Genomic DNA, 14,778 nt, shown 5'->3' with positions numbered 1-14,778 from the left:
CTGAAATAAATGAACTTTTCCACGACATTCTAATTTATTGAGATGCACCTGTTCATATAGACTCCTTTTTAAAGATTTTTTGTTTATTTTTGGAAGTATCATCTTGGGCTATATTTATTAAATAACAAAATATAGTAAAACTGTAATAATATATAAAACTATTATAACTTAAAGTAACAGTCTTCTATTTGAATATATATTAACATATAATTTATTCCTGTAAATGTAATGTATTCCAGTATAAGTATATAGTACAAATTTATCAGTTTCAACAAAAAGAAAAATTAATTAATTAATAAATATTATTACATTTTATATTTTAAGTCTTTTTAAATGTTTTATATTACGATATTTGAAATTAATATTGAAAAATAATTAAAAAAATAATAATAAAAAATAAATATTTAGTTGAATAAGAAAAATAATAAATTACTCTGTTTATGAATAACTTCATAAAGTATCATGCCCCAGTGCTGTACCAGATGAATTGTGTTAAACTCACCTGATCCCAGAACACATGGCCATGGTAATCCTCCTCTTTACTCCCGTTTGACAAACCCCCAGGACTGACGCCTCCAAACTCAACCGGTGCGTTTGCCTCCTCTCTTAAAGACGGGAATGAACTGAGGAGATAAAACATGCAGCCAATCAGAGCTCGGTTCAGACTCTCTGCTCCCTCCACCTCTATGCTGCTCCCCTTCCAAAGCTCCGCCCAGCTTCTCAGGTGCGAGGGCCGCAAGTCGCCAGTATCAATAAGCCCCAAACCAGTTTCATAACACAACCGGACGCTCTCATCGCTACCGGCAACGGCAACCAGGAAAACCCAGCTGGACTGGCTCTGATCGGATGGGAGGGTAAGAGTGGATGTGATGGGCGTCCAGATCAGGTGCACAAATGGACGGATTCCTCCAGGAACCTCTGAAGAGACGGTCTGTCCAAAAACATGCCTGAAGAGAAAAAAAGGTCACTTCTGGGAAACAAGCAAGCATACACTACTATTTATTCATTCACTTTTTAACGCCATGCCAGCATCAAGGCATCAATATTTACGTGGCACTATAAACCATAGTGTATATTTCATTCCAGAATGCAAATATTATATAAACAGAAGTACCTCCCACCCTCGTAGTCCGGTGCACTCTGGAAAACAATGTCATCACTTTGGGGTTTGAAAGAACTTTCGAGCTGAATAGTGATTGGTTCAGTGCTGGTTTCAGAGCGTTTGAGGAGAACCTCCATGACCAGGAGGTTTGTCTGCTGCCGGTGAGCGTACAAAACCTGAGCGGCCTCAAAACGAGGTGTGACCACGGAGTGAGAGAAAACACCTGATGCACAGAAAGAGAGTCTTGTACTGTAAGCTCAAATGCAGTATTATACTGCATCTATGCATTCTAACCTGTGTGCATGTCTAACTTGTACGTGTGTCGTCCCACTTCTGCCATCTTCATTTGAACTGCCAGAGGACAAGGAATGTTGCCGCGGTGACAAGTCCCGCCTTCACCGTTATAAACCCCGCCCATATGCATAATTGTATCAAACACTCTCCATCCCAGCAAGCCGTTGGTCAGCGGTGGCATGAAGCCAGGGTCTGACGGTAGAGAGTCAGAGGTGAAGATGTACGGGTCGACGGGGTCAGAGGTCATCTTTTGGGAAGTCTGCCTTGTGCTGAAAGAAAAACATTAGGAAAGATGGGATGTGTAACCTAGATGCAAGAACCCTATTCATTGTTATGTGACAATCATATCACAGACAGACCTCCTCCACTATGTCAAGATATTCTCATTATTCATGTTCATTTTCATTCACTGTACATATGTGTACACTCAATGAATAATACAAAATAATAAAACGTGCTTAATAGTCATGAAACTATTACTACACTACACTTTTACTGTATGTGTCATTTAAACCCGTGACTATTATACTTTTTGAGTTTACTCACTTTGACTAGCAGTCACATGAATGATGTTACACATTTCCTAAAGCCAGTTTTATGATAAAAGGTTAGTACTTACTGATGATCCTGTTGAATGCTGGAAAGTTCACTGCTCTGCTCTTCTCGCTCATGCACCAAAGCGGAAGTAAAAGGGGCGGAGCTACAGTCAGGGGACTGGAGTGGGCGGGGCGAACAGACGAAACACCGTCTCTGATTGGTCAGGTAGGTCAGTCTAAAGAATTCACCTATTTTGAAATATAAAGTCGAAATGTTGTCAGGACAGCGATGAGACGTGATAATGATAACTTTTCTCAGGATGGATAAATCAAAATCGATTGTGATCAATCAGGATGTGTATTGAATTATTTCAAAGAACGCCTATTTCTATTTCTATAGTTCAGGACTTGCGTTATAATATAAAAAGATGATTTGTTTTGAAGATATAAACTCGCAATTTTGAGAATAAAAGTCGGAATTGTGAAATATAAACTTATAAACATAAATAACAAATATAATTTAAATATTTTAAAAATAAATAAATATAAATTGCTAGAAAAAAGTATGAATTGTGAGATAAAAAGTCGCAATTACCTTTTTATTTTTTTTTATTTAGAGTTTTGAAATTTTGTTGTATGCATTTGTCATTTTTAGTTAATTTCTTTATTTTTAAAATACTATTTATAAAGTTTGAGCTTTTAGTTTTGGGTCTGTTTTTAGTTGTTTTAATACTACAACTGATTGCTTCTGTTGTCCTCATTTGTAAGTCGCTTTGGATAAAAGCGTCTGCTAAATGACTAAATAATAAATAATAATAATAATTATTATAGCAAAAGTGTTATTAGGCTACAGTAAAAGTGTAACCATGTTCTTTGGCTGATTGATTACCACTTGTATAACCACAGCTTTACTACAAATACCATGGTTAGTGTAGTAAAACCAACCTTTTTATTTTTTTTTATTTAAGTTTATCTCACAATTAAAAATTTTTTTTTCAGAATTGCTAGGGAAATATCCGAATTGCGAGAAATATACTTAGATTTGCGAGAAAAATTTAAATTTGTGTGATAACAATAGGCTTCCATGTGACTGCTTATGTCAGAAAAATGAGGCTATGTCTTTAATATAACGAGTAATTCCTCAAACATGAGTTCTGAATGATATGCGTGCTGTAATGTAAGTTGATAACAAAATGCTGCATAAGGAATACAGCTAACTGAATCATGGAAAATTAACCATGGTTTTATTATATGTATATATATGTGTGTGTGTGTGTGTGTGTGTGTGTGTGTATGTGTGTGTATGTGTGTGTGGTTGTACATACACATATTCATGATGCTTTTTGGTGTTTTTTGGAATCATTATTACACTCTTATACCTTTTGTTCTTTAATATTTTGAATTGTTTTTAGCTTTATTTTTTGTTTTTCATTTAAATGTTGAGTTTTGAAATTTTGTTGTATGCATTTGTCATTTTTAGTTAATTTCTTTATTTTTAAAATTCTATTTATAAAGTTTGAGCTTTTAGTTTTGGGTCTGTTTTTAGTTGTTTTAATACTACAACTGATTGCTTCTGTTGTCCTCATTTGTAAGTCGCTTTGGATAAAAGCGTCTGCTAAATGACTAAATAATAAATAATAATAATAATTATTATAGCAAAAGTGTTATTAGGCTACAGTAAAAGTGTAACCATGTTCTTTGGCTGATTGATTACCACTTGTATAACCACAGCTTTACTACAAATACCATGGTTAGTGTAGTAAAACCATGGTTATATGTGGTTACGGTTGAATTACAATAACCATGTTCTTTGTTTGTTTGTTTGTTTGTTTGTTTTTGTAGTAAAAGCATGGTTAATTTTCGTAAGGGCTCAGTGAGCGTTTATAACTTGGTGACACAACGATTTTAAAATTCATATTCATCATTATTGATGTTGTAGAACAAAACGTGAAAGTTGCTTCAAGTAAATGTGAAGCACACCAGACTTCCAGGTTGGCCTAGAAACCGTCGTCATGAGTCATGACTGATCACAAAACTTCTTGGAAACACTGGAATTTCCTTCGGGAAGTGCAACTCTCGGTCATGCAGTGTTGCCAATTTAGCCATTTTGTTGCCAAATTTAGCAACTTTTCAGACTATACCAACTTTTTCTTCCAAAAGCACAAATTTAGCAATTACAAATTTTTTTTTGCCAACTTTTAGCAACATTTGATAAGTGACTGTAAAAAGGCACACATTTTCCATCCACATTACATAAAATGAGGAAACCAAAGATGCCTAGCTGTACACACATCACGTGAACTGAGTTAGCTGCTATTTGCAATTGTTAAATTAAATAATATTAATAATAATAAATTGAATAATTGTTCACTTATGATACACTTTGTCAGTAGCTTGTACCTACGGTTGTTGATCAATTAGTACACTGTAAGAAAAATGGAAAAGATACTAGTAATTTTCCAGGACATTATCCATTGTAACCCTGTAACCCGAAAACACAATGCGTAATTTAAAATGCAGGTAAAAAACCAATATGGAAAATTCAAATTTTTTTTTGCCAACTTTTAGCAACATTTGATAAGTGACTGTAAAAAGGCACACATTTTCCATCCACATTACATAAAATGAGGAAACCAAAGATGCCTAGCTGTACACACATCACGTGAACTGAGTTAGCTGCTATTTGCAATTGTTCAATTAAATAATATTAATAATAATAAATTGAATAATTGTTCACTTATGATACACTTTGTCAGTAGCTTGTACCTGCGGTTGTTGATCAATTAGTACACTGTAAGAAAAATGGAAAAGATACTAGTAATTTTCCAGGATATTATCCATTGTAACCCTGTAACCCGAAAACACAATGCGTAATTTAAAATGCAGGTAAAAAACCAATATGGAAAATTCTTTCATATTAGCAAAGTAGATTGTGCCCTATTTTTTACAGACTTTTCTTAGAGTGTAGCATACTAACTAACTACTAATACACTGCTTAAAGCATAACTGCTGAGAATGTGTAGTATTACTATTTGACTAGCTATTAAAAAAAACTTAAATTGTAATCATTCAAAAATGTGTAAGTGTTCAATAATTCAATGTATTTAAAAATACAGTTATTTCTATTTTAATATTATATTATGCATCAAATCAAAATTAACATATATAAAATATATATTTTTGCTGAGATTTGATGTTGATTACGCAATGCCGTCATCGCGCAATGCCGTCACAAAATCATTTTTCAATGCTTTATTTATTCAATGCCACAAGCACAACAAGTGTTACATATTCACATGATCAAATTAACATTAGCTGCCAGAGAAAATAGAAAAGAGAGAAAAAATGAAGAAGAAAGCGACAAATTTCAATGCTTTCAGAGCATTACGTTTTCAATGCTTTTTTTGTTTCTTCCAAGAGATTTACACAAAGTCATTTATAAAATGTGAAAAATGTGGTTTACATTGAGCCCGCCTCTTCTTATGCGTATGGAATTTTCCTAACAAAATAAACAAATGTATAATATGTTGTTCTTTACAATTCAAATGTTCGTTTTCTGTATACAAAAAGCACATCAAATATCATCACAAGGTCACTTTTAGCAACAAATGGACCTTCCTTTAGTAACTTTCTCTGGCAACACTGCGGGGTCATGATGCTATTCTGGCTGTAGATGGAGGCAAACCATGTTCCGTTTCGCTTTGGCAGCGCGCCGGAGTTTGGGATCCAGACCCTGGGAAAAGAGCAGCTTTACCCTTATAAGGCCACAATCCATCCGCTCTGTTTTCCCCAGACTTTTCCTCTCCACCCTCCCTCCCTCTCTCTCTCAGGCCGCAGGGATATTTACAGCAACACTGGCTCGGCGTACCTTATTAGGAGCTGTCCTTGTTGTCAGTGTATATGTAGATGAGACAAACAGATGAGAGGATGGCATTCATTCTCAAGGGTCATGTAGTTTGATGTCATCGCGCAATGCCGTCACAAAATCATTTTTCAATGCTTTATTTATTCAATGCCACAAGCACAACAAGTGTTACATATTCACATGATCAAATTAACATTAGCTGCCAGAGAAAACAGAAAAGAGAGAAAAAAATGAAGAAGAAAGCGACACAAATTTCAATGCTTTCAGAGCATTACGTTTTCAATGCTTTTTTTGTTTCTTCCAAGAGATTTACACATAAAGTCATTTATAAAATGTGAAAAATGTGGTTTACATTGAGCCCGCCTCTTCTTATGCGTATGGAATTTTCCTAACAAACTAAACAAATGTATAATATGTTGTTCTTTACAATTCAAATGTTCGTTTTCTGTATACAAAAAGCACATCAAATATCATCACAAGGTCACTTTTAGCAACAAATGGACCTTCCTTTAGTAACTTTCTCTGGCAACACTGCGGGTCATGATGCTATTCTGGCTGTAGATGGAGGCAAACCATGTTCCGTTTCGCTTTGGCAGCGCGCCGGAGTTTGGGATCCAGACCCTGGGAAAAGAGCAGCTTTACCCTTATAAGGCCACAATCCATCCGCTCTGTTTTCCCCAGACTTTTCCTCTCCACCCTCCCTCCCTCTCTCTCTCAGGCCGCAGGGATATTTACAGCAACACTGGCTCGGCGTACCTTATTAGGAGCTGTCCTTGTTGTCAGTGTATATGTAGATGAGACAAACAGATGAGAGGATGGCATTCATTCTCAAGGGTCATGTAGTTGTTCGTCAAAGGTAACGAGAGGCAAATGTCTGATCTGTGCAGCACGTGTCAGAATCCCATTCAGAAGTGTCTTTTTAACGCTCTCTGGCCCTCAGGATTCTCTCTTCTCCTCTTATCTTTCTCTTGACCTTCTAAACAAGGTGTCAGTCGAGAAGAACTAGCCACTGAACGAATCATTTTGCCGTTCGCTCTCACTCGGTCTGGTTTTACTGTAACTTCCTGTCCTTCTCTCTGTGGGAATGTTGGATCCATTATTCCAGCTGTTCTTCTTTTTTTCCTCTGCTATCTGATGAAGAGGCACATCTGGTAGACATGCACACAGCATTAGGGAGAAGTCCTGATGACTTAATACTGCTAGTGTTTGAACATGATGGCCAGAAATACTGAATCAACTCTAGAAATTCAACTTTCAAGCGTGCATATATTACACACCAAACTGCTGAAGTTGTGCCGAAGAATTTTAAACGAAAAGTAGACAGAAAGGATGAATATGAACAGCGCTGGGTAGCTGTTACTGATTCTAAATTACATGACAAAAATTGCAGTTAGTAACAGATTACACATTTTAGATAGTACTACTTTTAGATTACTTTTGACCCAACTCATTCATCACATTGATTGAAATAGGATATCCTTGTACCATATTGATATAAAAACTAGTGCTGTCAAACGATTAATCGCGATTAATCGCATCCAAAATAAAAGTTTTTGTTTACATAATATATGCGTGTGTACTGTGTCTATTTATTATGTATGTATAAATGCACACACATGCATGTATATATTTAAGAAAAATATGTTACGTTTATATATTAAATATATTTATATATAATATAAATTATATTAATATAAATATATACATGGAAATATTTTCAAAATATATAGTGTGTGTGTGTGTATTTATATATACATAATAAATATACACAGAACACACAGATATATTTTGTAAGTAAAAACATTTATTTTGGATGCGATTAATCGTTTGACAGCACTAGTAAAAATACAAAGAGAATGAAAATACATTCCATTTGTTGTTATTAATGAAACACATTAAACATTACGTCAAGATTTCCCAAACTGGACTTCGTGAACGAATTGCATGAGATTAATGTAAAGCTAATAATTAATCATAAAAATAAAAAAATTAAATCATTGTAAAATAACAGCAATCAAGCGCTTATTATAAAAGTTGGAATATTTAATTTGTATACCTACACGTCATGTGACCATTAACCAACTTCAGAGAACTGTGAACATGCAAATGTTCATAAATCCAGTGGGCAAAATTATAGTCACCTGACTAGTACCTGAATGTTTAAAGGCAATTTTAGAAAGAAAAATTTTAAAGATGAAAACAAAAAAATGATAGAGAATCAATGAATTCTGAATAACTTATTACTATTGTGTTAATAGGATGTAATCAATAAAAAAAGTTACTGTAGTCTGATTACAAGTACTTTGCAAGTAATTTTTGGAGTCTGATTACCTAATCCAGATGACATGTAATCAGTTTCTACCCAGCACTGAATATGAACATGAATGTATAAATGTGTGTATGATGTCTAAAAGCAATAACTAGGTCATTTGAATTAAATATTTGCATGTGCCCATGATGAATCTTCAAATCAATCTTTTAAACTTGCACATATGATGCTCAAAAGTATTGAATCGAATCTATAAATCAAAATGTTAAACTTATCAATTTAAACACACGTCAAAAATGCAACATACTCTATGTCCAGAAATGTTAAATACAAATATGTTTTATTGACAGAAATGTTGAGACTCAATCGAATGCTCTTATGATGAACAGTTTGAATCAAATGTATATGATGCCTAAAAATTCTGAATATGAAAACTTTGGTTGTGTTGTTTAGTGCACTGACCTTGAGCTCAAACGACTTGCTGAAAAATAATAATCAAATTAATATAATTTTTTGTTTGTTTGTTTTATGTTGTAGTTTAAAATTTGTATTTTGTTTGACCACTGACCAGGGGAGGTCAATTATGTTAATTATATTATTAATATTAATGTTATTATGATTGTTTTTAGTATTATATTACACTTTTTAAATATATTATTTTGGTTTTTCTTTTTTTGTTTGTCAAATTTAAATGAACCATATTTTTCTTTTACATTGTTTTGATTGGCCACTGACCAGGGACTGTCAGTTATGTCAATGAATACTCAAATAAAACACAAACTGCCGTCTTACACAACAATAAACCTCAGCAGAGAAACCGTCAAATGTAAAAAACCCAAAAAAACAAGCACTAGTCTACAAACACATTTTATTAAGTGCCAACATTCATTCAATATATCAGAAAAACAACACGTGGAGAAAATTAAGTCGATATTAAGTTACAGTTTATAGCGTTATGAGTTCAAATGCATAATATTTGTACATTTACACAATAAACAAAGCCGTCGCCCTCGCTTCAGAAGACGCAGAGAGCACGGATGATTCAAACAAAGGTAAAAACCACAAAAATAGACATTTCCTCATGGCTTGCCGGAAAAGATACACGGCACAGCTGGCGTGTTTTCGGTGTTTTCAACGAATGATTGTCGCGCTGGTTTCTGGAGTCGATGGATTGGAGTGACATGTTCAGACCACCTTTAGTGGAGTTTAGGGTTGAACCTCTCCATTTTGTGTGTGTGTGTGTGTGTGTGTTTGTGCAAAGATGCAAAAATACTGCAGACGTCAGCTGCCTGAGACTCGTGGAATGTGTGTGGAGTGTGCGCGCTCACGCTTATGGGAATGTGCATGGTGCATGCGTCCCTATACGAGTGCGAGAGAGTGTGTGTGTGTGAGAGAGAGAGAGAGAGAGAGAGAGAGTGTGTGTGTGTGAGAGAGAGAGAGAGAGAGTGTGAGAGTGTGTTTGTACATTTACACAATAAACAAAGCCGTCGCCCTCGCTTCAGAAGACGCAGAGAGCACGGATGATTCAAACAAAGGTAAAAACCACAAAAATAGACATTTCCTCATGGCTTGCCGGAAAAGATACACGGCACAGCTGGCGTGTTTTCGGTGTTTTCAACGAATGATTGTCGCGCTGGTTTCTGGAGTCGATGGATTGGAGTGACATGTTCAGACCACCTTTAGTGGAGTTTAGGGTTGAACCTCTCCATTTTGTGTGTGTGTGTGTGTGTGTTTGTGCAAAGATGCAAAAATACTGCAGACGTCAGCTGCCTGAGACTCGTGGAATGTGTGTGGAGTGTGCGCGCTCACGCTTATGGGAATGTGCATGGTGCATGCGTCCCTATACGAGTGCGAGAGAGAGTGTGTGTGTGAGAGAGAGAGAGAGAGAGAGAGAAAGAGAAAGAGAGAGAGAGAGAGAGAGAGAGAGAGAGAGAGGGAAATAGGGAAATCTGAAGCTCCGCTGATGAAGTTGGATGAAATTCAAACACGCCACACGCACAGGAAATTAAAAGATCAGGGCTAACTGTGAGCTGTCATAAAACAGTGACACTCTCCTCCTCTCTTGCATTCTTTGGTTCTTGGGAAGGATGTCGGGGTGGTACGGTTTCTCTTTCTCTCTCTCGGTCTTCATTTGGAGAGTTTGCTGATGACTCTGATGAGCGCGCCGTTCTCGTCCTTCAGCCTCTGGTTGTCGGCTCTCAGATCCCCTAAAACCTGTGCGACAGACACACTCCAGTTCTTAACAGCTGTCAGAGGCGGCATTTAAAGGGACAGTTCACAGTAAAGTATAAATACTGACACCATGTCATTCCAAACCAAGGAAACAGGAAATACAAAAGATGTTTTGAAAAATGTTCAAGCAGCTGTTTTCCAAATAATGTAAGAATACAGAAGACAGTGAGCTGTCAAGCTCCAAAACTGTAGTCCATACGATTCATTATATTATCATAATATTATATTATTTTTGTTTTATATTTTAGTTTGATTGGCCCCTGACAAGCACTATCAATTATTAATTGTAATTAATCAATCAAATCAATATTAATTACAATTCACAAAATTGATCTTAATATAGTACTTTTGTTTTACAATTAATTTAACTTGACCACTGCCCAAGGACTATAAATGATGTATTATTAATAACATTGTATTATTATTATTATTAATAACAACAAAAATAATTCATACTCGTATACATACATAAAAAAAAAAAAACTTTATTATTGTTTGACATTTTAGTTTGATTGGCCACTGACCAGGGACTATTAGTTATGTCTATTACATATTAAAAATGGATCAAATTAATATTAACAATAATAATTAATACAATTGAAATTAACATATTTTTGTTTTTTGTCATTTAAATTTTTTCAAACACTTTGTGTGGCTTCAACATGAGCTTTTGCAATTGTGATATTTATATTATATTATATTAACAATATATTTTATAATTTTTTTCATATTATTACTTTCTCTTTTTTTTATGACCACTGACCAAGTGGTATAATTTATGTCAAGTGTATATTATTAATAAGTGATCAAATAAATATTATTAATAATAATTAATAAACTTAATATTAATGTGTCATTTTTGCTTTACATTTTATTTTATTTTGGCGGCTTGATCGGTTTCAAACTTTTAAGACTTTAGTGAATTTTGATCAAATAGTTTGTAAAAGGTGTTTTCTTTTCATTTGAACAAGTTTGTGTGCATGTCATCTCATATCCAAAAAAAAAAAAATTTGGTTAATTACTTTTCTCATTGATTTCAAACCTACAAAGCTCACATTCTACAGAGCAAAGTCATACAGGTTTGGAGCAACATGAGGTTGAGTAAATGATGCCAGAATTTACCACTCCTAACCAGGTATGACATGACAAGTTTCCAGTTTCAAGTAATTTTTCTGTTCTCAATAAGAGTAAAAATACAGTGCAGTGCTACAAACTCACAGCCACAACACAGAAGCTGATGATTAATATACTGAAGAAATGGAAACCAGGTGACTAAACTCACATTAACATGGCAGAAGTGTGATTAATCATATTTGTCATGCCTGGTTAGTGTGTAAGACAAATGCTTCGTTAAACTGGTTTTACTCGTGTTGGCTGAACTGCTCTCAGGGATAAATATATGCATTCACAACATTTCAGTGGACAGAAACGCTTCAGGAGCCTCTCAGCCAATCAGCAATCTGAGTGAACGAGAGCCAATCAGAACAAGTCTTCCGTGATCACACGCTCTCACCTTCAACTCCTCTTCCAACTCAGCGGCACGTCTCTCTAACATCCTTTTCTCCTGAAACGCAGAGAAAACGAGCATGTGGAGTGACATCATTAGATTGAAAACATCTATAACATATACAGTAATGCTTTTCATTAGTTCAGCAGAATTGTGTTCTGTAAACTCACCTTCTTTTCCATTTCCAACAGAGCCGTGCAGTCCGTGAATCTCTCCTGCCGCTGTTAAAAACACAAACACAGGAGTCAAATATACTGCTATATGGTATCACATTGATATTGAAAGAAAAATGTATCAATATTAGTGTTTTTACAGTACAGTCATTCAAGTATGAAAATATCTGTGTGCATCTATTAATTCATATATATATATATATATATATATATATATATATATATATATATATATATATATAAATAAATCCAAATGTAAACTAAAACAACCTAAATACACACACACTCGAATAGCTTTTATTTATACTATATACAGTGGGTACGGAAAGTATTCAGACCCCCTTAAATTTTTCACTCTTTGTTATATTGCAGCCATTTGCTAAAATAATTAACTTAAATTATTTTAGCAAATGGCTGCAATATAACAAAGAGTGAACAATTTAAGGGGGTCTGAATACTTTCCGTACCCACTGTATATATATACTGCATGTATAGACACATTACTTTATATATAACATATTTCAAAAAGTGCGTTTTTTTCCTAAAATGTGTCTATATCATAGTTTAAAAGTATGCAATTTTTTTATAAATTTTTATTTCAGTTTTACTTTGTTTTTTTTAGTACATCATATTAAACTAAATGAAAATGAGAAATGTAGAAACAATAAAATAAGCTTAAGTGTGTTACAATATTTTATTTTAGTTGAAGTTTATTTTATTTCTAGTAACGAAAATGTAAAATGTTTTTTTTAATGATTTTGGTAGTTTTAGTTATTATAATAACCCTGAGATATAAATATTGTGTATTTATTGTGTATTTATTTACATTTTCGTTTCTAGAAATATAATAAGCTTCAACTAAAATTATTAAATTATTTAACTTAAGTTGTATTATATATGATATAATAATAATACTAATATTATAAATATAGTCATAGTATATAAAATAGTACTAAAAGCAGCATTGGAATGTCTAGGGACTTCACTTATATTTTTATCAGTTTTATTTTACATTTGATTACCTTTGTATTTTTCTTAATTTCCCAATGCTTACATTAATATTTAATATTGTTAGTATCAAATATTAAAGTAAGCATTGAGAAATTAGATACCTTTAAAAATTTTAATTTTATGAATTCTTTGATTCTCTGCTTAAAAAAACAAACAAATGGATGTTAGGATATGCTTTTATATGCTTGATCAAAAGTAATACTTTTCCTACAAGAAAAAAAGAAAGTATATATTTAAGTAAAGTATTTCTGAAACTGCTATCATAGTAATCCGACACACGTGTGTGTGTGCGTGCGTGTGTGAGAGTGTGGGCGTGTGTGTGTATGTGTGTGTGCGTGTGTGAGTGCGTGTGTGTGAGTGCGTGTGTGTGAGTGCGTGTGTGTGAGTGCGTGTGTGTGTGTGAGTGCATGTGTGAGTGTGTGCGCGTGTGTGTATGAGTGTGAGTGTGTGCGAGTTTGTGTGTGTGTGTGTGTGTGTGTGTGAGAGAGAGAGAGAGAGAGTGTGTGTGTTGTGTGTGCACCTGTGTGGCCTTTTCCAGCTCCACCCGGGTCAGTGAAATGGTTCTCTGTGTGTCTGATAACTGTGACTGCAGACGGCGGTTCTCCCTGGACATCTCCTCGAACAACTGAAACACACACACGGATACAGACATAAAACACACACACACACACACACACACACACACACACACACACACACACACCTCCTGCCAACACAATCAACCAAACCACAAACCCCTGCTGACCTTCTTAAAGTCCCTGGACTCTGATCCCCTCGTGAGAATACAGTCATTCAAGACCAAATCAGACCTGAGAGGAAGGAAAAACCGAGAGAGAATGAGAAGGACTCAGACGTCACCAAACTAAGTGAAAGGTCAAAGGTCAGACTTGTACCTGCTGCTCGTGTGTCTGTCTGTCTGCATGAGGAAAACAAAATATTTCACGTCAGCAAGAAACCATAAACACATGCAAAAACTTAAAGGGGTCATAATGATGCGATTTCAATTTTTACTTTCTCTGTGGAGTGTTACAACCTCTTGGTACATAAAGAAGATCTGTAAAGTTGCTAAGACTAAAGTCTCAAATACAAATAGATATTCTTTATAAAAGTTAAGAGTTAACCACGCCTACCTAAAACGGCTCGTTCTAACACGCCCCCACATACCTACGTCACGATGTGGGAAGATTTTCATAACGCCGCCCAAATGTTCACGCAAAGAAAGAAGGCATAACTTTTATTCTCACTGTAGTATTGTTGCAGCCGCCGCCATGAAGACGCTGTGTGCTTCGTTGTGAAAGCGAAACTACTTTGTTTGGTCTTCCAAAAGAGGACGATATCCGCTTCGTCATGCCTAGAGCTGATCCGTGCTGGTCGCTGAGGAAATACATCAACTTTCACTGTGGACAAAGCGGAGTCCAGCCCCCTTCAGCTCACTCTATCCCGGCCTCAGTGCACGCTAGGCCGCTGTGCTTTTCGTTGCCAATGATGATTCAAACGCGAGTTTTGGGCAGTGTAGAGTAGCACTTATTGTTTGTTATTTCTCCGATCACAAATGCAGACAGAGTTTTATGTTTACGCGGCGCGATGCAACGCAACATGTAAAAAGACAGTATAAGTCATTATAATCAGTAATTATGTCCTCACTGGATGCAACAAATGCCTCGTTTATAATGGGTTTTAATGTTGTCTCGTCGCTCCGGCCGGGACACGGCATCACAGTATGTGAGGGGCGTAATATTTACGTCTCACGCTTGAGGTATTCGGCCAATCACAACGCATTGGATAGCTG

At 35.2% G+C, this 14,778-nt stretch overlaps 2 protein-coding genes across 2 annotated transcripts in view; both read right to left on the bottom strand.

Moving 5' to 3' along the window:
* The window catches only part of LOC107551409 (acid trehalase-like protein 1), an 8,505-nt gene extending 6,432 nt beyond the window's left edge, over positions 1-2,073 (bottom strand). The window contains exons 1-4 of the mRNA XM_016232992.1: positions 2,016-2,073; positions 1,397-1,665; positions 1,115-1,325; positions 503-947 (exon numbers count right to left, since the gene is read on the bottom strand). Of these exons, the coding sequence (XP_016088478.1) occupies positions 503-947; positions 1,115-1,325; positions 1,397-1,643 (903 nt within the window). The 5' untranslated portion in view covers positions 1,644-1,665; positions 2,016-2,073. The remainder of the gene's footprint in view (positions 1-502; positions 948-1,114; positions 1,326-1,396; positions 1,666-2,015) is intronic.
* A 7,461-nt stretch (positions 2,074-9,534) lies between these two features.
* The window catches only part of LOC107551438 (protein phosphatase 1 regulatory subunit 12A-like), a 28,558-nt gene continuing 23,314 nt past the window's right edge, over positions 9,535-14,778 (bottom strand). The window contains exons 20-22 of the mRNA XM_016233039.1: positions 11,976-12,026; positions 11,812-11,862; positions 9,535-10,280 (exon numbers count right to left, since the gene is read on the bottom strand). Coding sequence (XP_016088525.1) covers positions 10,194-10,280; positions 11,812-11,862; positions 11,976-12,026 — 189 coding nt within the window. The 3' untranslated portion in view covers positions 9,535-10,193. The remainder of the gene's footprint in view (positions 10,281-11,811; positions 11,863-11,975; positions 12,027-14,778) is intronic.

This window comes from Sinocyclocheilus grahami, unplaced genomic scaffold (assembly GCF_001515645.1).
Source record: "Sinocyclocheilus grahami isolate Dianchi unplaced genomic scaffold, SAMN03320097.WGS_v1.1 scaffold423.1, whole genome shotgun sequence".
Classification (NCBI taxonomy): domain Eukaryota; kingdom Metazoa; phylum Chordata; class Actinopteri; order Cypriniformes; family Cyprinidae; genus Sinocyclocheilus; species Sinocyclocheilus grahami.
The sequence above is the reverse complement of the archived record's forward strand: the minus strand, read 5'-3'. Positions and strand labels throughout refer to the sequence as shown.